The 27,906-nt window shown below is 47.1% G+C and overlaps 3 protein-coding genes across 3 annotated transcripts; 2 read left to right on the top strand and 1 right to left on the bottom strand.

Annotated features, from left to right (window-relative positions):
• Window positions 1-3,960: 3,960 nt before the first annotated feature.
• On the top strand, window positions 3,961-6,455 carry LOC117837864 (uncharacterized). Its single transcript, XM_034717661.2, has one exon. The coding sequence runs from the start codon at window positions 4,097-4,099 to the stop codon at window positions 6,011-6,013; it is 1,917 nt and encodes a 638-aa protein (XP_034573552.1). The 5' UTR covers window positions 3,961-4,096; the 3' UTR covers window positions 6,014-6,455.
• A 744-nt stretch (window positions 6,456-7,199) lies between these two features.
• On the bottom strand, window positions 7,200-13,355 carry LOC117837865 (polyadenylate-binding protein RBP45). Its single transcript, XM_034717662.2, has 7 exons — window positions 13,007-13,355; window positions 9,216-9,693; window positions 8,385-8,440; window positions 8,170-8,300; window positions 7,789-7,885; window positions 7,529-7,699; window positions 7,200-7,447 (listed from the first exon to the last, which is right to left on the bottom strand). Exons 1-7 carry the CDS (start codon window positions 13,298-13,300, stop codon window positions 7,445-7,447), a joined length of 1,230 nt encoding a protein of 409 aa, XP_034573553.1. The 5' UTR covers window positions 13,301-13,355; the 3' UTR covers window positions 7,200-7,444.
• A 10,436-nt stretch (window positions 13,356-23,791) lies between these two features.
• Window positions 23,792-26,524, top strand: LOC117840413 (tyrosine N-monooxygenase). Its single transcript, XM_034720917.2, has 2 exons — window positions 23,792-24,868; window positions 25,687-26,524. Exons 1-2 carry the CDS (start codon window positions 23,843-23,845, stop codon window positions 26,314-26,316), a joined length of 1,656 nt encoding a protein of 551 aa, XP_034576808.1. The 5' UTR covers window positions 23,792-23,842; the 3' UTR covers window positions 26,317-26,524.
• The last annotated feature ends 1,382 nt before the right edge of the window (window positions 26,525-27,906 follow it).

Here is a 27,906-nt window from a genome sequence, read left to right as displayed (position 1 = left end):
GCGCTCGGGCAGGAGAGTCGGGGGAGCCGGGAGGCCGCCCCGCGCATGCTCACATGGGCCGGCCGGAACTAGGGCAACGGCCAACGGGAGTTGTTGGGCCGCCTGAAGTTGTTGGGCCGCCTGGACGCCTTCCGCCTGGGCTAACTTCTTTTCGGGGTGGGCTAATGGGCCAAAATGCTTTTTTATACTATTTTTATGAAGAAGTTTTCCACTACTCTTGGGCCTCGCCCCGGGCTGCAGCCCGGGCAGCCCGAGGCCCAGATCCGCCCCTGATGGGAGACAGTGTAGAACGGGATGGTCCCGTTCCAATTTTTTGGGATAGGATGATCCCATTTCATGTTTGGTTGAATGGGATGGTGTCGTCCCAATTTTTTATTTGGTTGGAGAGATTGCAACAGACGGGATGAGCACAGTTTTCTCCTTCCGTTAGACACCGTTTGTGGGGCCCACTCGTCATACTAACAACGTCTTCTTCTTCCTCCCTGCACCATGCTGGCCTTCCTGCTCCACCCGCGGCGCCGCCTCCGCCCGCCGGAGCTCCGGCTGCGGCCGCATCTTGCCGCGCCCGCCTCCGCCCGCCGGAGCTCCGACCGCGGCCGCATCTTGCCGCGCCCGCCTCCGCCCGCCGGAGCTCCGACCGCGGCCGCATCTTGCCGCGCCCGCCCCGGCTGCAGGAGCTCGACCGCGGCCGCATCTTGCCGCGCCCGCCCCGGCTGCAGGAGCTCGACCGCGCCCGCCTGACGAAGAAGACACGGCGTTGACGGAGACGAAGTGGGACGCCCCCGTCCGCTCGTTTTGGAGGGACGGGAGTATCCCGCGTATAGAGAGAATATTCTCTTCTAGGGATGTCCCCATCCCACCTGTCCTCCAACCAAACACGGGACGAAGTGGGATTGTCCCGTCCCGTCCCACTTCGTCCTCGCAACCAAACGCACCCTTAGTGTTTGGGAGGAGCGCCGTGTGCTGTGTGCAATGCTGGAGGGTGGCGTGGAGGCGGACGCTCTTCGGTTCTCAGCCAGCGGGAGGACTTGGCCTCCAGTCCAGGGAAGCGACGTAAATGCCGACCGCCACCACAATTCATCGCCATCGCACAACATCATGCGGCGAAGCTACAGCTTGATGTCGGTGTCAGCTGACACCGGCGGATGTTAGAAAATTTAGTGGAAATAATGTTCAAACACTGTTTACAACGCTAATGACACCGGTAGAAAACAATCCTGACATCTCGGCGAACGACGAGGCCGGCCGGGGGATGCCGCTCGGAGCAGGTGCACAACTAATGCATTGGGCACATGCCAAGGCCTTTTGAGCTCCTTGTCAAAAAAAAAAAGTTTTGAACATCGAACCAGTCCAAGGCAAATAATTATACAACTAAATTTTATTCCATGGTATTATGAGACTCGTATAATACCCTAGTTCTTCGGGACTTCTTCTTCAGAGGTCCCCTGCTGTGCCTCTAAAAATAACAACAAGGGATCCCCTGAGTACAAGGGTACTTAGCCAGACTGACCCGACTAAGGTAGGTTTAAAATCCTGTATGATAGCTTTATGGTGTACTAGCTTATCCCCATTTTGCGAAAAGCTTACTAAGGATGGAATTAAGTCATATAGCATATTAATTCTAGGAAAAACGTTATATTCAACTTGATTACTCTACGATGCTTAAGCGATAATCAAGTGCATTCATAACCGAGAATTGCGGCGATCCGAACCAATTTACATCCTGCAGGCTTATCACCAGCTTGTCTGCATCTGCAGGCACCAGGCCCTCCATCCGGCTATACAGCTCCTAGTCTAGCCTAGATCTAGATAGAGTAGCTCCTAGTCTAGCCTAGATCTAGATAGAGTAGCTTAGGGTTTTCGGGGATGTCGCAGGTGGCGATGTCTTGCGGACTTGTCTTCCCCGGAGGCAGAGACGGAGATGATGGTGGTTCTCGCGTGTTCTCCGATGCTTCCTTTGGGAGGATTTTGTTTCCTCTTGTCTTCCCCGGTGGCGGCGGCGGCACTGCTTTGGGTCAAGATTCAAGGAGGAGGTTTCTACTCTATCTTTTGGATGGGATGGAGTTGTTGTGCTTCCCTTTGGGAAGCTTCTTTTTCTGGGTTGGCGAGTTCGGTGGTGGCGGCGAATTTGGTTTTCGATTGGGTTGCTTTGGTGCTCCATGGCGGCCTGATGTGGACGGTTCGGTTTCTGTGTTGCTGTTACTCTCTTTGCAAGTATCATAGGGTGTTTGGTTCCATGGACTAAAGTTTAGTCCCAGTCATATCGAATGTTTAGATACTAATTACAAATATTAAATATAGACTAATTACAAAACCAATTACACAGATGGAGGCTAATTCACGAGACGAATCTATTAAGCTTAATTAATTTATAATTATCACATTTACTGTAGCATCACATTATCAAATCATGGACTAATTAGGCTTAATAGATTTGTCTTGCAAATTAGCCTCCATATGTGCAATTGATTTTATAATTAGCTCATGTTTAGTCTTCCTAATTAGTATCAGTCTTCCTAATTAGTATCTAAATGTGACGGAAACTAAACTTTAGTCCGTGTAACCAAACACCCCTTAGAATTGTGTTCTGGAACGCACAGAAGGTGGAGAGGAGGGGTTGTTAGATTGGGAAGCTTGACGGCCGATGTTCGTTTACCGAGGACTTCTTGCGGCTTACCTTTGTGTGTCGGCTTCTTGTCTGGATGCGAGGTAACGACGGCGGTGGTGCGTTCTGGGAGTGCAGCGGTGCAGTTTTGAGGAGGAAGAAGAAGGGCTTCGTTGTAATTTCTCAATTACGTAGGGGCTCTTTTGGAAAAAGGATGCACTTGTACTTGTTCCTGTTCTCCTTTAGGGCCTGTTTGGATCCGTTTGCTAAACTTTAGAAGCTAAATTTCGCTAAACTTGAGTTTCTAAACTTTAGCCATGGCTGTTTGGATCCATGGGCTAAACAACATTTAATGAGGTGTAGAAAGACCTGTCTGCTCTTATTTAATGCAAGGGAGGGAGAGAGGGTTCAGACAAGCAATAATGAGGGGCAAAGGGTGTCCAGCTCCAAATTTAGCAACCAAAAGTTGCTAAAGAGCTAAAATTTAGCAACCATAGTTTAGCAGGGGGATTTGGTAAATTTGTTACTAAACTTTCCTAAATAAGGGGTATCCAAACACCCTCTTAATATGATGTTATCCCTTCTCGCAAAAAGTAGGAGCAGCCTAGAATGAATAAGGGTTCTCATGGAACGGCTCAACAGCAGCCTGGCGCGCAGGAGGGACTTCGGCCCAAGACGCAAGTTTGATTTCATTTGGTTTTTAATCATTCTATCCTAAATCTTAGGATTATTCTTTTTTGAGAAAAAAATGATTTTTAATCTGGCATATATATTCACCATTTTCAAATGTTCAAACGAAACGTTTTAGGAACTTGATCAACCATTTTAAGTAATTAACCATTCAAAATTATCGAAATAGTATAGTCAGAATGTTGAACTAGGTTCAGACCATTCAACAATAAAAAATATTTTAACATATATTTATATAAAATGGTTGAAATATCGTAATACAAATATTGAAGTAGCATTATGCAAATGTTGATATGGTTTGTTGTAAACATTATTTTTTTTACATCGTGTAATGTTTCGTTTGTTATGGTTCAAGCGGATCCGCAAATGGATTTATGTGTTGAAGAAAAATAAATTCAAAGAGCCAAATCAAAAGGAAATCCATCCGATCCGCTCGTGCAGTGTGGCCACCACCATTTGTGTGCGGTGGTTAATCCATGACGAAATTAAGATGTGAAAAGGTGATGGATACCTAGTTAGAGCTTGCGTCATGGTAGGCGCTTATGCCCTATTTATTTCTGACTATAATTGCTCTAGATTATATAATCTGGATTATGGGTCATAGATAAAAAATAATTGCCTCAGAAAATATCTCAGTGAGGAAGTATTTCTCATTGGAATGCAGGGACATTTGCGAATGGCCGACAGGTTGCAGCTGCAGCTCAAGGTCCCCCAAAACCAAAAACCAGAAATCCACTATCTGCTAGCTTTGCCCCCCGTCACCAGCATCCTCGCATTCCATTCGACAATCCCAAATCGCCAATGGTCACCTCGTCGCTCCCGCCGCCCACCATCCCGGGCTCCAAGCCTCCCCCCAAGCTCAGGCCCGCCGTGCTCGCCGCCTCCGCCCCCACCGCGACGACATCCACCGACGCGGCCGCCGGCGGCCGCCTCTCCGCGCTCATCCGCTCGCTCTGCGCCGCGGGCCGCACCGCGGAGGCCGCGCGGGCGCTGTCCGCTGCGGGGGACGGCGCGGGCATCGTCGCCTACAACGCCATGGTGGCGGGCTACTGCCGCGCGGGCCAGCTCCCCGCCGCGCGCCGCCTCGCCGCGGCCGTGCCCGTCCCGCCCAACGCCTACACCTACTTCCCCATCGTGCGCGCCCTCTGCGCGCGGGGCCGGATCGCCGACGCGCTCGCGGTGCTCGACGAGATGCCCCGCCGCGGATGCGCGCCCATCCCGCCCATGTACCACGTCATCCTCGAGGCCGCCTGCAGGGGCGGCGGGTTCCGGAGCGCCGTCCGGGTCCTCGGGTCGCTCCACCAGAGGGGGTGCACGCTGGACGTCGGCAACTTCAACCTCGTCCTCAACGCCATCTGCGACCAGGGGTCCGTCGACGAGGCCGTGCGGCTGCTGCGGGACCTGCCGTCCTTCGGGTGCCAGCCGGACGTGGTGAGCTACAACGCCGTGCTCAAGGGCCTGTGCATGGCCAAGCGCTGGGGCGAGGTGGAGGAGCTCATGGAGGAGATGGTGAAGGTCGACTGCCCGCCTAACATCGTCACATTCAACACACTGATTGGGTACTTGTGCCGGAACGGGCTGTTCGAGCGGGTGCACGAGGTGCTCGCGCAAATGGCAGACCACGGATGCACGCCGGACATCAGAATGTACGCGACCATCATCGATGGGATCTGCAAGGAGGGGCATCTTGAGGTTGCTCATGAGATTTTGAGCAGGATGCCATCATACGGGCTGAAGCCCAACGTGGTTTGCTACAACACCGTGCTGAAGGGATTGTGTAGTGCCGAGCGGTGGGAGGAAGCTGAGGAGTTGCTGGCAGATATGTTTGACAAGGATTGCCCGCTTGACGATGTCACATTCAACATACTCGTTGATTTCTTCTGCCGGAATGGGCTGGTTGACAGGGTGATCGAACTTCTTGAGCAGATGTTGGAGCACGGATGCATGCCGGACGTCATCACATACACTACGGTGATCAATGGCTTCTGCAAAGAAGGGCTTATCGACGAAGCTGTCATGTTGTTGAAAAGTATGGCAGCCTGCGGATGCAAGCCGAATACCATAAGCTATACTATTGTGCTGAAAGGTTTGTGCAGCGCGGAACGATGGGTGGATGCTGAGGAGCTGATGGCTCAAATGATTCAGCAAGGTTGTCCTCCAAATCCTTTTACGTTCAATACGCTCATCAATTTCTTGTGTAAAAAGGGAATGGTTGAGCAGGCCATTGAACTTCTTAAGCAGATGCTAGTGAATGGTTGCAGTCCCGACCTGATTAGTTACAGCACAGTGATTGATGGGCTTGGCAAGGCTGGCAAGACGGATGAAGCACTGGAGCTGTTAAATGTGATGGTCAACAAAGGGATGAGTCCAAACACAATCATTTATTCATCAATAGCTTGCGCCCTCTCAAGAGAAGGTAGAATTAACAAGGTTATTCAGATGATTGACAGCATCCAAGATGCCACAATAAGATCCGATCCAGTGCTCTACAATGCAGTTATTTCTTCGCTCTGCAAAAGAGGGGAAACAGATCGTGCTATTGAATTTTTGGCTTATATGGTGTCCTGTGGATGCATGCCCAACGAATCAACCTATACTATACTTATTCGAGGCTTAGCAAGTGAGGGATTTGTAAAGGAGGCACAGGAGATGCTCAGTGAGTTGTGCTCCAGAGGTGCTCTAAGAAAGCAATTGATGAAGCATTTTGGTATTGAGTAAAGTATAAACCACTAGTTATTACTGCCAAATGCTGGTATCGTCAGGAAATCAGTTTCTTGTTAGCCTGAAGGTGGCATCCACAGTATTTTATCCTGAATCTTCAAATTGCAGTGGCTGGGTATGATGTATCATGCTCTACAAGTGCAGTTCCTGATGGGTGGACACATAAGGTCAGGCTGAAAGACTGTCTCAATGATTCCTAATTAGTAGCAGTTTGTGGCGTTATTGAAGATATCAAGAATACAAAGTTATTCGAGCTTTTGGTTCCTTAGTAGAAGATTTCATCTGACATATCAAATTTGACGAGATTAGCATTTTCGGTTATTTCAGTAGATGTTGAACATCACACGGTTAACTGTTGTATCAAGTGCCTTTCTTTAGGGAAAGGACTTTCAAAATACTAATGATGAGTCAAGTATCTTGAGGGCTACTCCCTCTGATCCATGCTACTCCCTCTGATCCAAATTATAAGTCATTCTTTCTTGGAGAGTCAAATCATCTCAAGTTTGACCATATTTATATGATAAAGTACTAATATTCATGTTACCAAATAAGTACCATTAGTTTATTTATTAAATATATTTTCATAGTATATCTATTCAGTGTCATAAATCTTTGTGATCCTTTCTATAATTTTGGTCAAACTTAAAATGGTTTGACTCTTCCGAAAAGTTGGAATGATATAATTTGGAACGGAGGGAATACATGCTTTGCAATTGTCCCGACAAGTCGATAATTCCGTACAGTTTCACACATATATATTGTGCACTGGATGGAGTTCAGAGTTATTTTTCCAGATTTACTTTCACTATTTCATTTATAATGCCTATTTTAACTAGGCGCAGGGATTAAGAAGATGAGATACGAAATGGTAGAGGGAACAACCATAACAATGCTTTGGGAAGAAGGAAAACATTGAAAAGACGAGTGTAACATCAGCAGTTATAATGTGCAGAGACACCGCTATGCCCCAAACACGGCAAGACAAGTAAACCAAATTCGAAGTGTTATTCCTATTTCATGGATGGAAACATTTGCCCATTCAACCAGCCCTAAGCCTAAGGATGTCAATGCTAGCGTAGACACGAAAGAAGTAACTGTAAACTTTCTCAAAGATTTTAGCAATAAGAGCAAGTCGAAAAATGAAACCAAGACACAGTATTCCTACGTGGCACGAGCAGCACAATAAAATCCTCGCGACAAAACTTCTTGAACAATGGAAAAATGTCTGATCCAGTTACAGCTGAAACACTATTGTCACTCTAGGCCTCAGCAAAAATCTCACGTACAACACAGGCTACGTGTACAAGGACGTCGGAGCAATATAACACAAGCAACAGTCACAAAATTTCTCATGCCAATGCACCTAAGTTGCTGCCCCAACTACTCCGCTGCCAGCTTGCGAATGATGATCCTCTCGAACCATTATTCTTACTGCACATAGAAAAACTTGTCTTAGCAATGCAGAAACTAATCAATACAAGTTGTACTAGGACCCTGAGAAACACGCTTAACCTGTTGTGGTGGGGGCTGCTGCGGTGGTTGCTGCTGGTAATTTCCATACCCTGGATATGCTGTATACGCATACATGGCAGGATCTTGAGGAGGCCGAGCATAACCATATGGATCATAACCTTGGGGATAACCATAGTAGCCGCTGCTCCATTGGTTCTGCTCTTGCTGAGGCTGGAACAAAAAACCAGCAAAGGACATCTGATTACTTTTGTCTAATAAAGCACCAAGTAAAAGGCATGCTAATTAGATACAAAAGATACCTGTTTGTTTGCAGGGCTACGACCCCACGAGAGCCTTACGCTCTGGCCTCCTAACTGGGTTCCATTTAGCACCCTTATGGCCTCCTCAGCTGATGCCCTGAACAAATAGAATTTTTAATCAAGACAAAATCCATATAGGAGTGTCCGATTCAGAATGTTACGCAGCATTTCCACTTTAAATTTCCAATCCTTTTCCATACGGTTTACATTTTACAAAATACACTCCTCAGTAATGTGGAATTACTATATCCAATTGGATGCCCTCTTTGGCACTAAGTATTAGCAGAGAAAGGTTTGAGGTCTGTAAATTGGTCTGCACAGTGTAATAAACCGAAAGATAATGAGGCTATCAAATAACAGCAGAAAAGATACTCTTGATACCTGTTAGAATATTGGACAAATCCGCATCGCTTTCCTACAGGTATTTTGACATAGAGAAGCTCTCCATATGGACTGAAGGTTTGCCTCAGAACCTCATCAGTCACACTCGGGTCAAGACCACCAACAAATACCTGCAAGCAATGAAACATGCCTAAAAAATAAACATCCATTCAAGGTTCAGCTTGAAAAGGCAAAACTATTTGTTGTATACTCACAGTAGTATTGTTTGGATCATTATCAGAATCAGTTCCTTGTGTATTCGGGTATGTAGCTGCAGAAGAACGGAAGAGTAAGCCAATTTACATTTTGGCTATAGTCATAGATTTCTAAGTCATGAATATGCAAACTGTTATCTAGTGATCCATAAACATTTTAGACTTCAAGTTTTTAACAATCAATCGTGGGTGGTAACAACACAAATATGCCACATGTCAACCTGGTCAGATCATAACAGATAATAAAAAAGTAATCAACAAAATAGTTGTAGATTTAATAGAACGTTCTTCAAACTATCACTTGGTAGTTGTACAATGTTGTTTATCTGAGTGTACGGTGCACCCTACATTTGACTGTGCTTGTATGGATGAGAAGCTGTGATACCGTTTATATCTCAGAAGGCTTAAATGGTGGCCTTAATAGAGATGTTTTATTGATTATTTCTTCCAGTACAAAGTCTGTTAAACAAAATGCTATGAAGAAATTAGAGATTGGAGAAAGGCACTAAAGGTGCGGTGCAAGCATCAAAAGTGGAGTTGATAATGGTTTCAACAGTGTGATGGACGCGACCATGTTATTTTGTTTGTGACAATAACTTATGAAATTCAGGACCATGGGTACATCTGGGGATGTTTGTTTAACTGATTCATCATGGTTAACAGGAGAATTTAAGAAGTGAGCACAACTATTTTCATGTCCATCCATACTTAAGGAGAATTTAAGAAGAAGCATGTTTTATCTACCACAAACCATACAACAAGAAGAGGAAATATTTATAATTCCCTTGACAGAGCCAAAAATGTCCTAGCTATAGAAGTAAGCTTGCATACCACTAGATGGCTGTTGTTGTCCACTGATATTCTTCTTGTTGGATGCTGGTCCAAGGCGCATGGGCCTGCTAGAACAGTATTGTCCATTCATTTCAGTCATAGCTCGAGTCTGTTCATCCAAATCTCCAAATTTAACAAAACCATAGCCTTTCGAGCGGCCGGTAGTTCTGTCAAAGACAACTTTTGCACCCTTGACTGATGGATAACGACTCTTGAATGTATCTTGTAGAATGAAATCTGTAACATCTGAGGCCAGATCCCCAACAAATATAGTATAATCTGAGCCATCATCTCCACGTTTCTCACCAGCCCCACTTGTAGCCCAATTCAATTTGAAAGGTTGATTACCATTAGGCATCATTTGACCATTATAATTCTGAAGAACTTGTTCAGCTAATGCATGGTTGCCAAATTCAATAAAACCATAACCCTCAGGCTGCCCAGTCTGCTTGTTCCGAATTATCTTCACTGAAATAACCTGAACATTACACAAGTCAACTCATTAAGCCAATATACCACAATGGTGTTTCTCATGCTGTAAATTTTACGAAGCCAGGAATGAACTCTCTGAAATAAAATGAAACACATAAGTCCATGCTATACCCTGGAATAAAAGTCTTTGTTTACACACTATTAGTAGAAAAATTTACAGCAAAGGATAACTACATGTAGCATTATCTTTCATGGACTAGATAGCCAGAGAAATAAGAAGAAATAGGCAGTAGATGAAAGCAGCAACTCTATACGTGATAGTAAGTTCATTCTTTTTGCTTGGTCTCGTAGCCTATAATGTGCCTTTTATAGTGCTAGCTCCACATGTCACCAAAGACTTGAACGATCCAATATAAACAAAAAAACTGCCAGAGATCCTGAATGTCACCCAAAACGTATTGAAAAAAACTGAAACAAACTAATAGAAAGAAGCAACTTACAATACATTAGAATATTTGAGCACAAGGCAACAATCTAATACTGTATTTTAGTTTTGATATATTCTTTTGACTGGAAAATTATCTGAGTTAAATTCATTTGTACTAGCAGTTTGAATTCACTGTTGATCCAGGTCGTCATGTCATTTTTCAAACATTTACCAATGAATTTCTTGAGAGTAAAAAGCAGATTGGGAATTTGGGACAACTTTTGAGTCGGTTCAAAATGGTAGGCCTTGAAATCTGAGGTCAAGAAAGCCTGGTAATTGTGTCATCTAGAGACTTCTCCATCTCTGGTCCAGTTTTTCTCTATATTATAGTGTTTCATCTCCTTCAAGCTGAGCTGTACCATCATTGGTGCGGTAATTACCTTGTCATGAAAAGTGCATGACACGATCAACCCATAAACCAACACAAATAAGCGACATTTGGTTTGATGGAGTTGCTAGTTGCTATCAAAATCATGTATTACTCCTAGTCACTACAGTTCAGTAACTATAGCAAGTTCACCATTATATTGAGCAACACTTATTTTCGTGATTTCCCATAAATAGCACACATTTGTGTTACTCAAACTTTAGCACAACTAAAGCTTCAAGTGAGTAACTCAAAAGTGAGTTAGTCCTTCCAATTCAAACACATGGATATAGTTCTTTGAGAACCTAAACCAAAATTCATAAAAGAATTTAACCAGATTAACATATTCCATAGTGAAACATCTGCAAAATTTGAATTATTTTAATGATGCGTCCTAGAAAGGAAGCTGTTTAAATTTTCAATTATCTACTGGTGTGTGGCACAGCATGAAATATACGTTGTTTTGGAAGCGTATAGAATATATGTTGCTTCAGACAGGATGCACTTAAAACTTTCTAATGCTTTGGATGTTGTAGACGGGATGCACTTAAAACTTTCTAAATTTTATGAGGATATGTACATAGTTTGAACAAGTGAAAGTAATACTGATAAGTTTGTCACAAATAATCCTTTATTTAAGATAGATGTCCATATCTCGCTATGTTTTACCAAGATTGTCACAAATATCGATATGTTCAAAATTACCACTTGTAAAATGCACATGTCCAAGACAGCATACATGTATTATGTAAATGCAGAGGGGGCACTGAATTTTACAAATCTATACTCATCAAAACATGCCTAATGCACTAATGCCCATGCCATATAAAATTCAATAACCAATGCTAAAACATCAGTGAATGATATGTGAATGGCCAACAAGAGACTGTTTATATTAGTAAAAAAGATGCAAACATACAACTGAACTTGTGCAAACTAAAATGTTGATCCCACTAAAATATGCATGCACGGACCCCATACAAAAATCCAAATATCATATCCAAGCAAGCATTAAAATATGTATAACAAAACAGCAAAGGTGGTAAAATTTGAAGAAGATAAAAGCATACTTTTAGTGAAATAATCCAAAGGAACATTTATAACACATTTCTAGTTGAATGAAGATATTAATAAATACAATTGAAGCAGAGGAATATCTAAAAAAACATAATCAAGAATCTCTGTGATGGTACCTATGAACCTAAAACATTGGGAGTGCAAATATCATGCGAACCATCTGAGTCTGGCAACCACTCATGAGTCATGACATAACATAAATCATGTGAAAAGATCACTGTAAACTTTGAAAGCTCATCAAAAACCATAGATTTTTTCTAATAATAGTATGAATCCATAAGTAGTTAAGTACCCAATAATTTGAGTCACGTACTAAATACAATCAACATGAACATACTAACAGTCCATGACATATGGATAGTTTGCATCATGTACTAACAAATTTGCACTATTAAGTTCATATCTAGGCATCTAGCAAGTATATGAAAGTTAGCAGCAACTCATTTTATGAGATAACCAATCCTGCATAAGTATAAAGAGAGTGAAAATTACATGTGCAGTGCAATAACTTCCAGTGATCTAAGTAGATCTTAAACAGAGTAATCATGAATGCATAGCAAGGAAATTTGGCTTATATAGTTATATTAGACATTAGCTAACAGAACGTAACAGCTAGAGTGAACAGGCAAAAATGGTAACTATTTTGCTTCCCAAAACAGGTTGAATCTATCATTGCAATGGCCAATACATATAATACCATTAAGAGGCACAAGAAAAATCATAACATAAGCCCCCTTTTGCCAAAAGGCTAGTATAACACCAGCTGCCTGGTGTTCCCATTCAGATGCAGCCCAGAAAGGAATTATCATTACCAAAGAGGTGAATATTATGTTGTTAAATATGGGAAAATATGGAACGTCACAACATCCCTTAATAAACCACCAAAATTGTTTGCGGTAACACAGTGGAAGTTTGCTTAGGGGCTACACCTGCCATAGGAACAACATACACACAAAAAAAAATGTAATTCCAAGCACAACACACCTTAAAGAAAAAAAAAATCCAAACACTAATATGATTCAACTCTCCTCTCGGCAAAAGAGAAACTATTGTGCAAACTAAGTAACTAACGTCACATTCGAAACTGATAAGACAACATATGGTATGGTAGCTTCTCAGGTTTGCCATACCGGTTGCATGGCCAAATGCTATCCAGATCAACTAATGCCAGCCAACCAGGTAATGCACATAAATTAGCATCAAAACCATGTTTTTCAATCACCACTCAATAATTTGGCACTTCGGAACTGGCAAATCATGTTGTTCAAGCCATTGAGTTGGCAAGTTCTAAAATGCCTCTCTTCACCACGCACATAAACAGAACTTGGGCACAACTTTCCTACACTTGTAGGATTAAATTCTCAAAGACCAATCTGGAATCTGGAAACAATTAAAGTAAAGAGCAGGGAGACGGCGGCGGCGCATCACCTCGCCGGCTTGGGAGAAGCAGCTGTAGAGGTAGTTCTCGTCCATCCAGTACTGCAGGTCCCCGATCCAGAGGGTCTTAGCCTCGTCCCCTCCCCCGCTGCCGGACGGTGCCGGCGCCGGCGCCGGCGCAGCCTGCGGCGGCGGCTGGCCCCACATAGCGGGAGGCGGAGGCCCCGCCTGGTAGAACTGCGGGGGCGGCGGCGGTGGGTGCCCCGCCTGGTAGTACTGCGGTGGGGGCGGCGGCGCCATTGCCCATTGCTGCTGCTGCTGCGGCGGCGGCGGCGGCTGCATCATGGCGGCGCGGTTTAGGGGTCAAAACCCTAGGAACGCGAGGAGAGAGAAGAGAGGGGGAGCTCGTGGGCCAAACGGATGGATAGAAATTGCGGCCGCTGAGGTGGTTTCGTCAGTCCGATCTGGAGCGGACGGCCGAGATCGACCCGACCGGATCTAGCGAAGGAAAGAGGCTACCGGTTTTGCCAAAGAAGGCAAAAAACCGCCGCACATCCTGATTCCTGAACGGGCTAGCCCGGTTTGGGCTATGTTTCGGATAAACTCTTTTTTGTGCGCGCTTCATGTGTGTTTTTCTACTCCATATTTTTCGAAATGCTTTTCTACTCCATATAAACTGCATGGAAGATTTACAGGAGTACATTTTTAATTTTCATCTGAGGACAGGTTTGAGAAATTTCAATTTTTTGCAAGTTGGCCACATTTTTATCAAATTTAATATTAACCTAAACAACGCAACATATCAGTGCCCACAAATTGACCTGGCCACATTTTTATCAAATTTAATATTAACCAAAATTCCCACAAAAGTAGGCAACCAATAGTCAACTTTAAAGCCCAAAAGTATGATTAATCAAGATCAACACAATAAGTGTACATATTAATATTACTCGAGTTAAAAGTATAAAGAAAAAACATATGGATAGCTGTCTCTGTTTTTATGCACTTTAATTAGAGGCTAAAAACAAAGGAAATTATTTTCTTTACAAACAAATTATATACTTGTCTTTGTGAATAGAGCTAGAAAGCGCATTGTCATATTACATAAAGAACCTAAACTACAAAGAAAAGATAACCATATGCCCTCTCCTTCACCCTCCATCCTTTGTCGTTATTCACGTTTTCGCCGTAATAGTTGAACAAGCTTAGCATAAAAAAAAGAGAGTAAAAAAACTTGTATCAACTCCGATGAGGAACCACAATCCTTGCATTTGATAGCCGCAATAGCCAACATCTAAATCCACAATCAAGGCATGTCTCTCCTACTTAAAAAAAAAGTAAAAAGGGATTTTTTTACGGTCCGTTATCTCACCCCCACTCCATGGTCCTCCCTCGAGCCGATTTCAACCCTCCGATCGTACTTTCACACTCTGCACCGTCCGGTTCACCCCCGCCACCCCCTCCTCTGATTTCTTCGTCCGCCCATGCCGCCCCTCCCCCCTTCTTTTCCTAACCGCACCCCTCCCCTCCGATTCGCCACCCCTCTCTTTGATGCGCTGCCCCTCCCCTCGTGCAACCCCTCCCTCTCGCGTGCATCTTGGGCATTCTTGGGGAGGAGGATGTTGGCCGGGGCATTGAACCTGTTGATTGATAGCGTAAATGGAATTTTCATGTGTTGTGGTGCTTGGATTTTTTGTTCTGAATTGGGTAATAACTCAACGGGCTAACTAATGTTCAATATAGGCTATCTGAAAATTGCATTGCTTGGGGTAGAGTTCTGGTCTTTTTGCTGAATGACTTGGATCCAATTGATTATGCAATGTTTGAGCAGCTAGGGTGTTCTCTCACCATAATTTTTAGATTGGGCTGATTGGTGATGACTTCCCACTGACAAGCAACATCATTATCAATTTTTAGAATTTTATTTGGGCTTCTTCATGCTTCCTTACAATCGCCGTCCATTTTGCCAAGAGATAGTTGTGACTGATGTGATTTCTAAACTGACAAATTGAGTACGTGTTTGCGCCTGGTCTTTACGAGGCCAAGTTCGGCGGCCACTATTTTCTCCCCATATTTCTATTTTTTACTTATTGTAAAGTAAATTAGTGCAGCAACATAGAAGTATTTGCAGCTACACGTATCATCGCCGTCCTGAAATTTTTTTTCGTGAATACGCAGCAGAGCTGCGTATCTTTGTATTAAGAAGAAAAAAGTTTTGTACATTGCGGGCCTATCCGGGCGCACGCACACGGGTTTAGGCATGTTTTAGCTTACATTACACCACCGCAACGACAACACAAATGGCACAGAAAGGCCGAAATCAAAAATGCTGATCTAAAACACCTGATGGTATCGGCCAGCCTATGGCAGCTAGGTGTTTTGCACCAGAGGCGCACCAGAGTTGCCCTTCCTGAATGATCTCCTGCAGCAGTTGTGAGGCATCCTTTGGTGGCGATCTTGCAAACACCCTTTCATTGCGTTCCTTCCGTATTTTCCATGAAACAAGCATAAATGCTGAATCGAAGCCTTTCATTTGCCCGGAATGGACACCGCTTCTCTTGCTGAGCCACCAGTCTAGCAGTCCGACTTCATTTGCCGGGATGGCGTTGTGCAGGTTCAGTACTGCACTGACTCGATGCCACACATGCATAGAGAAAGGGCACCTAGAGAAGAGGTGATCTGTAGTCTCTGACTCCTGATCACACAGGCCACAACGCGCATGATCTTGCAATCCTCGTCTCTGCCTCCTAGCAGCTGTCCAGAGCCGATTCTTGACAGCTAACCACATGAATACCTTCACTTTCAATGGTGCCCAAGCCTTCCAAATCGGTTCCGCTGCGGCAAACTTGATGGAGGTGCTGTAGAAGAACTTGCATACCGATTTAGAGGAGTAAGAACCAGAGCTATCCCATTTCCAAGTCACCAAATCTTCGACCCGGGCGTTAACTGAACCTGCTGTAAGTGATGCCATAAGGTGACGTATTCAGTTAACGCAGTTACTGTTAGGTGTCCGACAATATCATGAATCCATTGCTTTTGGTGCATCCCCTGCGCTACTGTCCGTCGATTCTTGATTCGTGGCCTGATCAAGTTGCATAATTCCGGAGCCAAGGTACACGGCGAGGCCTGACCCATCCAGTTATCAACCCAAAATAACGCTAAGTTGCCATCTCCTACTTGTACCTGAATCGAAGCTTGGAATAGTTTTTTCAGATCATTATCCTGTTCGAAGTCGAGCTGCATATGTGTCCATGGATGACCGGGATCCGTTTTCTTCAGCCATAGCCACCTCATTCTCAAGGCTAGCGATGCGATGCGCAAGTCGGGGATGCCCAACCCTCCATAAGCGAGCGGTCTGCAGACATATGGCCAGGCCACCAGGCAATGGCCACCATCCGCTGCAGGCTTGCCGGCCCAGAGGAAGCCCCAACATCTCTTGTCAATTTCCTGCAATACCCATTCTGGAACTTTCAAGGAGATGAAGGTATGGACTGTGACCGAGCTCATTACCGCCTTCACTGTGGTAAGCCTTCCGGCTTTATTCATTAAAGGTGCCTTCCAAGCGGGCATGCTTGCTGAAACCTTATCAATCAAAGGTTGAAAGTGACATTTCTTCAGTTTCGTGACTAATAGAGGCAGCCCCAGATAAAGGATGGGGAAATCTGAGATGGGGATCGGTAGGATAGGCTGAATTCTATCGAGCTGTTCCTGTGAACATGAGATGGGGGTTATCGAGCTCTTGCCCAGGTTAGTATAAAGTCCAGATGCTCGTCCAAAGAATCTGAGCACCTCCTGAATAGTGGTGACATCCTGAACACTTGGTGCTGCGAAGAGAATCACATCGTCAGCATAGATAGAGCATTGGTAATGTATGGCATTGTCAGCTGGTGGGGCAAGGACACCATCCTGGGCAGCTTTCTTCAGTAGCCGGTTGAGTACTTCCATGGTAAGAATAAAGAGCATTGGTGATAGTGGGTCACCCTGTCTTAAGCCTCTAGCATTGTGAATTCTGGGTCCTGATCTTCCATTGAGCTGTACCCTCGTAGAGGCTGATGAGATAAGGACTGATATCCAATTCCTCCACCTAAGCCCAAAACCCATGGATTCTAACACTTGCAGCAAGAAGGGCCAGCTTACTGTGTTGAATGCCTTTGCAATATCCAGTTTGATCAGCAAGGAGGGTTTCTTTTTTCTGTGCAAAGTCCTAGCAGCCTGCTCAACAAATTTGAAATTATCGTGAATAGACCGTTGCTTGATGAAAGCAGTTTGGTTAACGTCCACCAGCTTACTGAGTTCAGGGGCTAATCTGTTAGCTAGGAGTTTAGCAACCAGCTTAGCAAAATTGTGTATGAGGCTTATCGGCCTGTACTCGCTTGGTTTTCTAGCATCCTGGTGCTTTGGCAGCAGAGTAATCAGGGCACCGTTTAACTTGTGAAGCTGTGCACAGGAAGTCCTATAGAAGGCGTTGAAAGCAGCCAGGACGTCAGCCTTTACCACAGACCAAGCAGACTTATAGAATTCTGAAATGAACCCATCAGGCCCCGGTGCTCTCTCATTAGGCATCATTTTAATTGTGCTCCAGATTTCAGATTCAGTGAAAGGAACCGTGATGGAGGTCTGTTGGTAGGAAACCCAGGGCAGGCAAGTTGACGAAGTCTGTTCTTTGCACATGAGAACCCAATATTTCAGAAAAATATTTGTGGAGCAGTAGTTCTTTTTCATCATGTGTGAGTGCCAGGACACCATTGTGTTCCAGTTGGGAGATGAACTTTTTCTTAGCTCTGTGGCCACACTGCATATGGAACAACTTGGTATTAGCGTCCCCATCTCTCAGGTAGATCATTCTTGATCTTAATCTTGCCATTGTCCTCTCGAGGGAAGGCAGACCGAGGATTTTGCATTTTAGTTCATTCCTCAGATTCGCTTCACTAGTTGTGAGTTGGCGCTCCTCCCGCGCCCTGTCCAGCCAAGAGACCAAGGTTCTGGCTAGTAAGAGTTGTGATTTGATTTGGCTGACACAACATTGGCTCCAACTTTGCAGCTCCCACGCCGTACTTTTCAGCTTAAGGTCAAGAATGGTGAAGGGGTCTGAAACTGTATGGGGGCACTTCCAACCACGTTGCACCGCATCCAAGTACCCTGGTAGCTTGATCCACCAGGCTTCAAAGTGGAATCGAGGCTTGGCACTGAAGGAGGCATTTGTCGCGAGGAGGAGAGGGCAGTGATCAGACATATCTGAAGATAGCGCTTGTAAAAAAGCACCAGGAAACTTCATCTCCCACTCTACTGACGCTAGGACTCTGTCAAGTTTAGCCATGGTTGGGTTCGAACGCTCGTTGCTCCACGTAAAGCGTCATCCATGTAGGTACAAATCTTTCAGCTGCATGTCATCCATAAACCTCCTGAAACGGCCCATGTTTCTTCTGTTAAGGTTTTTGTTATTTTTATCGGCAGCATTTAGGATCAGGTTAAAGTCTCCTGTTATAACCCATAGCGGCGTAACGAGGTTGCGAACGGATCAAAGTTCGTCGAGGAACTCGATCTTGTCAGCTTCCGGTTGCGGCCCATATACTGTGGTGAGACTACATTGTTCATCCGTCACTCCCAGGGTGAGGTTAACCGTGACAGAGAACCGACCAATGTGCACGGTGGAGCAGGAGATTTCCGGGCCTCTACACGCGACGAGGATGCCACCACTTGCACCAGAAGACGGTAGATGGGCGAATTGTGTAAAACGTTGTCCTAGCATCTCACTGACAAGGAATCGGTTGATGTCGTGGAGCTTGGTCTCCTCAAGGCAAACCATGGCCACATTGGCATCGCTCACCATCGTTCGCAGCGCATCTCTACGGCACCGCGCATTCAACCCGCGAACATTCCAAACCAAAAGGTTGTGATTAGGCTGGTCCATGATAAATTACAACATGGTAGGCGTTCAGACGCATTTAGGTGGCGGGAATGGCGCACGCCTGACTGGTGAGCAGCAGCAGTTCTTGATCAGTCAGGCCGTTCGCGGCGGGGAAGATATCTCGAAGGGCAGCGAAATGGCGCGGCTGCATGGTGGACACCAAGAACCTGTCGAGGTCCTTGTCAGTGATCTGTGCAGCTTCATGGTCTTGTGTAATGATTCCCAGTTTCTTCATCGCGAGGATTTCGCCCTTCTTGGATGCTCTGACCGCCGTGTTCAGCGGTTGCGCCGCAAGCCTGCTGCTACGCCGAGTCTGGGACGTTGTCACTGGAGTTATTTGGCGCGGAGGTTCAGCAGCTAGCGGTGGTTGAATCGCCATTCGCACAGAGGCTAGGAACGCCGCTGCCTTCTCTTTAGCAGCAGCGACGTCCTCCGCCATTGTAGCCGGAGGCGGAGGCGGCGCCGGAACATGATTTGGCGCTGGGTCGGCGACGAGCAGATCACTTTCGGCTGCTGGCGTTTCACGCGATGCGCCCGTCCTGAAAATTAAAGATAGAAGTATTTTCTCCTTCTATATTTATAGCGTACATTGGATTTTATCATCGACCAACCTTCCCAGGAGTATTTCTGATATTACTCTTTTCTTCTTCTGGTAGATCATCAACTTGTACATTGGATTTTTAAAGGAGCGTGCAGAAAGGTTTCTGAAATGTCAATTATTCTTTACACTTTTACAACGTTAGTCGATTGCATTTTTGCTTCCCTTGAACTGCATATACAGAATTCCATATAAAAATGCTAGGACTATCATCAAATAAAAGATCTGCTCTCCTGAATGATTATTCGGCACGTCACTGCTTGATCTCATTTCTCCTATTAGCAGACAGAGGCACCAAGCACTATCAACTAAGAACCATTCTGTGTGGAAGGTGTAATTTGCTGTCATCATCTGTTGGTGGTCACGGTGGTTGTACTGAAGAACTCAGAAGCTATCGTACCTCTGCCAAAAGAAAGTGCTGGCAGCCGAATTGGTAAACATTTTGTTTAGTCAAGCTCAATATATTACCTGATTCTGTACACTGCACACAAGCTGATGTGTTCTGATTTCTGAATGCTGCATCTTGTATGTGGTTAAGGTAAGCCTATTCATGCTTTGAGACTCATAGTCCTTTTTTTCAGTCACAAAAATTCTGTAGGCAACTACACACAGATCATTGGTCTCTGCCTGAAGTTTTGCGTTAACTGAAGATATGTCGAGATAAATGTCGATTGGTGATGGTGACTCGAGGACCTTCATGAGGTGAAACGATCTCCGGTGAAACGCTGTCCAATAGTTGCACCTGTACTTTCAAGACAATGTCCTTTTTTTTTTCCAGGATGACTAATCAAAGCGGACGAAGGGTCAAGTTTGATCAGTGAAATGTAAAGCTTGTTTAATGATTTTGAAATTATAGATGCAGTGAAAGTTCATATTAGGCTGCAAACTTAGGCCTTTGTTACATTATCCATGATTTGGTGGACGAATGGACTCCCTAAGACTAGACAAGTTAGAATGTAGGTTGTTTATACTGTTAACAGGAATGCTTCTTGTTAAACATGTCAAGAGAATCGTTGTGCATGAAATTTGCTTAATAATGATATAATATTGTTTGAGCGATGATATGTGATTTCCCAACAAGTTCAAATAAGTTTGTTATTCTAAATTGATGTTCCTGTAATGAATTTGTTTCGCCTGTAGCAACGCACATGCATATACCCCAATAGAGTTTTATCATCTGATTCTATTGCTACCTATGAAGTGCTAATGAATGGTTAACTAAAATTGATATTACATTATCCATAGGAAGATTGTCACGGATCATTTAATTTTTCTCTGCATATTTAAATATGTGCTTTTTATTTGGCATGTGGGTATGAACATACGCAGTACCACGTAAACGACCTGGTGATGCAACAACGGCATTTGCTTCTGTTTTTTCCATCGGTCATGCTAGCACCAAAGGATTTTTTTTTCCATGATAGATTTTGACGCTCATCGCACTATATAATACAAATTTTTCCTTTGCAGAGGTGTGCCTGAACAGTATGGTCAAAAGTCAAAACCAAGACAAAATTAATTACATTGCCTTGGGTTGGCATTCTAAACTGTTTTTTATTGTGAGGCAACCTATACTATTTAAACTATGCTTATGAAGATATTTTCTTTTTGACCCGTAGCAACGCACGGGCACGATTCTAGTGAGATCCTAAATGGATAGTGGTGATGTCCTCTCTATCAAGGTAAAGGGTTAAATCTAGTGCCACCTTCCACGAATTTCACTAGATCTAGTAGCCCACGAACAAAATCCACAGCAGGGGTAGCAATGATGCTGTGGACAAAAATAACTAACATTACTATCATGATAAAAAAAAGCTATATAGCAAGTAGATGGATAAAAGCTATCCTCCCACATAATGGTGGCAGCATTTACGTAAACTTAAACAGAAGACAGCTCAATTTTTTTTCTCTGGACGCTTACTTTTACTACCTAAATTTCACTGCCAATGACAAAAACTCCATTGGATCCCTCCTCTAAGGATGGCAACGGGGTGGGATCAGGTGGAGTGTCTGGGCACCTAAAATCAAAACCTGAATCTAAACACGAATCCGCCCCGAACACCGATTCAGGTGAAAATCCATCTCCGAAACCGAAACCCATTGGATTAACCGAAACCCGAGAGTATTGCAGCGGAGGGTGGGTGCGGGGGGGGGGGGGGGGGGGGGAGGGCGGGGCGAAGGGCACGCAGCATGGCGGGGCAGTGAGCGAAGGGCGGGGGCGGAGGGTGGGCACGGGGGCCGGCAGTGGGGGCGAAGGGGCGAGCGGTGGGGCGGGCCCAGGCGGATTGGAGTTTGGATGCGGGACGGTGCGGCTGGTGAAGATTTCAGGCTTATATACCTAGGATTGCTAGGTGGGCTTCTAATGGGCTGCATGTTTCGGAGCCTCGATGGAGCTCCACGAGTGAATTCAAGAATCCGTCCTAAACCCGCAGTATTTCGGGTATCCGAACTTGCAAAACTGTGGGCGAAAACTAGGAACCGAAATCGAAACCCGCGGATATCCGCCCCAAACCCGATCTGATGCCATCCTTACCCTCCTCCCTAGCTTTTACATGTCATTACGATGATTTATTCTACAAGGCTCGCCAAAAGTTCAAATCCATATGGATATACATCTCTTGTCATGCGTAGATAGTAAAGGGCTCACGCTACTTCACCCACAAATCCTCACTTGCAACTGAAAAAGGTTCCTATTACATATTGGGTTGAACTAATAATGACACAAAACTACAACAGGTACCATTCTTGTGAGTCACACGCACTGATTTTTACACTTTGACTTCCAAATGTGGGTTATCACCATATACCTCCACATTTTCAATTTGAGAGGTCATCACCTCACTAGTAAGTCTTGAGGTCCATCGCTCTTTGTGAAGGTCATAATCGCCTACTGCGAAAATATTAGCATGGTATGTGGACATTATTGATCTCCATGATGCTTTGTTACACCTGACGAATGCGACGTCGGGTACCCACGTGCGGCGCTCATTGACGACTTCAAATCCATTCTTACTTTGTGTGCCGCTCCTTTTCGATACACTCCCTCACAAAGGCACAACAAGGGCTAGTGTTTTTTGGCTACAATGTATATTTGTAAAATACTGCACAAAATATACGTTTATGGTGCTACATCCAAGACTAGTCTACCCATACCAATTTTGAGATGCCCAAACCCAGTACCCAAATACACAAGTAAAGTTTGTAATGGTGATGGCAAACCTCAAAAAATCACCACCTAGCTATTTGTAACTAGAGGGGGTGTAAAAGATGGCTGCTGGATTTAGATTTCTTTTGTTAGATGGGATAAACCTTATCTCATGTTCCTAACTAATGTATCTCCCTCAAATAGGAAAGACGAAAACGATTGTACGAAAGCAGCATCTCTTTGTCCACACCTTCATATTCGAAACAAACAACTGCAAACGCAACACAACTCGCAGGTTCCTCCTAAACTAATCCTTCACTGTACCATGCATGAAGCTTCCGAGCTCTACCGTGTTCTCCATGCTGAATTGCTGATCCTATCTCGTTGCACAAAAGCCTATTTTTTTTTCAAGTTTTTTCACAGCAGCTGAACATGCACGCTCTTACTTTTCGCGACGTCGAGACTTGTCCGCCCCGGCCCGGTGGACCGACCGACCGGTCCACTCGAATGTCACCTTGTTCCCACCGGCCTCACCCCGTCACCCGACAGCGGGGGCCCTGCGTGGCGCGGGCAGCCGTTGACAATCGCCGGCGCGCGCTCTCGCCATTCTCCACCCTCCGCGTCACAGCACCCCCGGTTTTCCGCGACCGCTATCCCTGGCAGGCTGACAACCCCCGAGCAGCCTCCGTTTCCATGCTCCCCCACGTGCTTCACGGATCGCGCAGCAAATCTTTGAATTCTCTAGGTTTTTAAGAATTTGATTCACCGCGCTCGGATAGAGTCTTGCATTGCCGCTGGACCTTTTCAAGTCTTGCATTGCCGCTGGACCTTTTCTGAAGCCCGGAATGAATGCGGCGAGGATATCTTTGTCTGGACGTGATGCATCGCAGCAGTTTCTCGTCTTCTTTACTCGTGCCCATGTCCTCTGCAGCTAGAGTGGAATTGCATTTTATGTACGGGGGTGACTAGTCGCCGGAGTCACTGCTGTGGATCACCAGCTGTCGTCCATGGAGACCGTGCGCCGGTGCTCTGGCGCTGCCACCACCTGTCGCCGTCGGAGTAAAACGCCCGTCCCCCTCCGCCGCCCAGGTTCAGGTTGGGTCAGTGTGCATGGCCGTCCTCGGCCTCGGGGTATAAGTACTTACGCCCCCGTCCGTCGTCTCTCTCGCCATTGAAGACACGCTCCTCCAAACCAGAGCACCCGCTGGATTACCCACCCACATTTATATCGAAGCAATGCTACTGCAAGAGACGACCGCTGCTGACGACGCCATGTCGTCGAGCTTGCCGGCTCCGGCAATGCTCGCCGCCACCGCGGCCGCCGTCTTGTTTGGCGGCCTCGTGGTGATGGCCGTATTGTACCGGAGGAACAAGGCGGAGGTGGTGTCAACAAAAGGCACCGGCGGCGGCAAAGGGCTGCCGCCGGGGCCGCGGGGGCTGCCGGTGCTGGGCAACATGCACCAGATGCTGGCCAACAAGCCGGTCCACCGGTGGCTGGACGGCCTGCTGGCCGACGCGGGGGGAGGCATCGTGCGCGTGCGCCTCGGCCCCGTCCACGTGGTCGCCATCTCGTGCCCCGAGATGGCCCGCGAGGTGCTCCGCGGCCGGAACGACGCCGTCTTCGCCGACCGCCCCACCACGTTCGCCGCCGAGTCCTTCAGCGTCGGCTACCGCAGCGCCAGCATCTCCCCGTTCGGGGACCAGTGGCGGAAGATGCGCCGCGTGCTCACCGCCGAGGTGCTCGCCCCGGGCACCGAGCACCGCCTCCGCGCCGTGCGGGAGGGGGAGGCCGATCACCTCGTCCGCTACGTCCGCGCGCTCTGCGGCGGCGGCGGTGTCGACGTGCGGCACGTTGCCAGGCACTTCTGCGGCAACGTCATCCGGATGCTGACCCTGGGGCGGCGCCACTTCGCCGCCGCCCCGCCGGCGTGCGGAACCGGCGGCCCCGGGCGCGACGAGGCGGAGCACGTGGACGCGCTCTTCGCCACGCTCAACTACCTCGACGCCTTCTGCGTCTCCGACTACTTCCCGGCGCTGGTGGGGCTCGACCTCGACGGCCACGAGCGCGTCGTCAGGGGCATCATGCGGACGCTGCGCCGCCTGCACGACCCCGTCGTTGAGGAGAGGGTGGAGGAGTGGCGCCAGCTGCGGAAGGCCGGCGAGCGCCGCGACCCCGCCGACTTCCTCGATGTCCTCGCCTCCCTCAACGACGCCGCGGGCCGGCCGCTGCTCACCGTCGACGAGATCAAGGCGCAAATCATCGTAAGCCACTCATCCATCGACATCTAGCTACACATGCACTCTCTCTTTCTCTCCCCGACACAGGTTACTCTTGATGACTGACTGAGTGAGTGACTGACTGAGCGAGAGTGGGGTGGTGTTCGGATACTAGCCGCTAAACATTAGTCCTGTCATATTAGATGTTCGGATGCTAATTAGAAGCATTGAATATGAGCTAATTGTAAAACTAATTGCAGAACCCTTGGGCTAATTCACGAGACGAATTTATTAGACCTAATTAATCCATCATTAATAAATGATTACGTAGCACCACATTGTCAAATCATGGATTAATTAAGATTAATAGATTCGTCTCGCGAATTAACCTCCATCTGTGCAATTAGTTTTATAATTAGCCTATTTAATACTCCTAATTAATATCAAAAATCCGATATGATAGGTGCTAAAATTTAGACATTGAGAGTCAAACAGTCACATATCTTCATGGCATCTCTGTTGCACGTACTGTCAAAGTGATACACAAAAGCTTCCACGATGTGACCGCGGATCAATGTGTGGGGACGTGTGGGCACGTTCCGCACTAAAATTTAGACATTGGGAGTCAAACAGTCACATATCTTCATGGCATCTCTGTTGCACGTACTGCCAAAGTGATACACAAAAGCTTCCACGATGTGACCGCGGATCAATGTGTGGGGACGTGTGGGCACGTTCCGCGCTTGTCCGATCCGTGCGCACACATAATTAAGTGTGCACGGCTCGATCGCAGCAGCAATCACGTGCTTGTTCATCTTACGTGCACTGACGACGGCTGAACACACAATCGCATGCGAATGTAGGACATCATGATCGCGACGGTGGACAACCCGTCGAACGCGGCGGAGTGGGCGCTGGCGGAGATGCTGAACCGGCCGGAGGTGATGGCGAGGGCGGTGGCGGAGCTCGACGCCGTCGTCGGCCGGGACCGGCTGGTGGCGGAGCGCGACGTGCGGGAGCTCAACTACCTCAAGGCGTGCATCCGGGAGGCGTTCCGGCTGCACCCGTACCACCCTTTCAACCCGCCGCGCGTCGCCATGGCGGACACGTCCGTCGCCGGCTACGCCATCCCCAAGGGCAGCCAGGTCATCCTCAGCCGCGTCGGGCTCGGCCGGAACCCCAACGTGTGGGAGGACCCCCTCGAGTTCCGCCCCGAGCGGCACCTGCTCGACGGCGGCGGCGTGTCGCTCTCCGAGCCCGAGCTGCGGTTCATCTCGTTCAGCACGGGGAGGCGGGGGTGCCCGGGCCTGTCGCTCGGCACGGTCATCACAGTCATGCTGCTCGGGAGGCTCCTGCAGGGGTTCGACTGGAGCGCGCCGCCCGGCGTCGGCAGGGTCGAGCTCCGGGAGGCGGCGACGAGCCTCGTGCGGGTCGAGCCGCTCGTCCTGCGGGCGACGCCGCGGCTGCCAGCGCACCTCTACGAGGCCAAGTGATACTATGTGACGTACTGCGGCTTGTTTTTGGTAATTTATGTGAGTGACGACTACGAGTACATGTAGTAATAAAGAAGTTTCGCTTTTGGAGCTGGATAAGTAGTTGTGGCATAGTAGTGTGCGAGCATGTACATCCGGTGGTTATTGTGTTGTTTTGGAGTTAATCCGTACATCAGCTTGATGGTTAAAAAAATGGACCTTTTCCTTATGTAACTTATGTAAATTTGGCCACGTCGAATACTGAACTAGAGACAAACAAATCCTTTCGAAACAACTATATAGGTCATTGCAAATCAGTTAAGAGCAATAAAATCTTATGTCCAATATGAATATTGAGAAGCTCATGATCAGACAAGAAACAGAAACCAACTCTCTGGAAAAGGACTGCTCATTAGCACAAAGAAACGATATGCCAATTTAGCTCAAGGAAATTCTTGGCTCCTGCAGCGCCCCCCGTGCGACACCACCTGCATGTCCGACACGTGTTCAATAGATCAGGTCGATCCCATCTACGGAGTACATGCAAATCGAGCCGCGGCACCTGCACCAAGCTGAGCCGAGGAGAGCCCCTCCTCCTGAGCCGCTAATATGTAGATGAACCATGGGCACCAGATAGAGCTGCTGCTCGCGTCCTCGTGCATTCGTCGCCGACCAGGCCAGCGCAGCAGCGCCTCCGGTGCAACATATCTTGGCTCTTGCAGCGCCTCCAGATAGCAACAAGATGGCGCTCCTGTAACCTTACGAACATCAAGTACATGGAACATGGACACGGATATGTTCTGATATCATTAGAGAGCATGGATCACAAATGAAAGAGCACTAGCTATTTGAAGTCCAAAAAGTTCTGAATCACCGAAACGTGAGCATCGATGGCAGAAGAGCATGACCATGTTCCCAGAACCTGCATCACAAGCATTGACAAGGAGTGGAACGGCTTGATCCAATTTCAACGGAGCGGCAGCGGCCGGCTTGATCGCTCTATGCGGAACGGCGGAATCGATCGCAGAATCGGCTCAAGGCTCGATCGTGGAATTGGCTCTCAAGCAGGGGGGGGGGGGGGCTGCGCGTTGGATCGTCCAGCGGGGACGCGTGTCGGACATCCAGGTGGTGTCGCACGGGGGGCGCTGTGCGGCACCGCCGCATAGAATTTCCTTTCTCCATGGAAGTGATTCCGTGGTGAATTAAGAATCTGTTTGTAAATCGTTGGCAATACATTATCATCTCGCTCAACAAACTTTCAGTAGCATGACCGATTGGATCGGAACTGCCCCCGCGTCGTCCCCAGGGCGACACGGGCGGCCCCGCATCTCCGCCACCGGGACCAGGCCGGCCCCTTCCGTCTCCCTCGCTGCCGCCAGACCGGGTGGATGGAAGCCCGACGGCCACGAGGAAGGCGGCGGCGGGGCATCTTCCTCAAGCTTGGAAGTTTCTAAGCGGCGACGGCGGCTTGCTGGACATGGATACAGGCGTGGGCACAGAGGCGTCGACTCGGCGCGCCCGCGGGCGGATCCAGTGCCCTGGGGTCTGGATCTATTAACCCCTTGGCGGCCCATCTGAGAAAGGAAGTGCGCCATCCTCTGTGCTTGGTCG

Source organism: Setaria viridis, chromosome 9, assembly GCF_005286985.2.
Source record: "Setaria viridis chromosome 9, Setaria_viridis_v4.0, whole genome shotgun sequence".
Taxonomy (NCBI): domain Eukaryota; kingdom Viridiplantae; phylum Streptophyta; class Magnoliopsida; order Poales; family Poaceae; genus Setaria; species Setaria viridis.
Note: the sequence above shows the minus strand (reverse complement) of the source record. Positions and strands in the feature narration are given on the sequence as shown.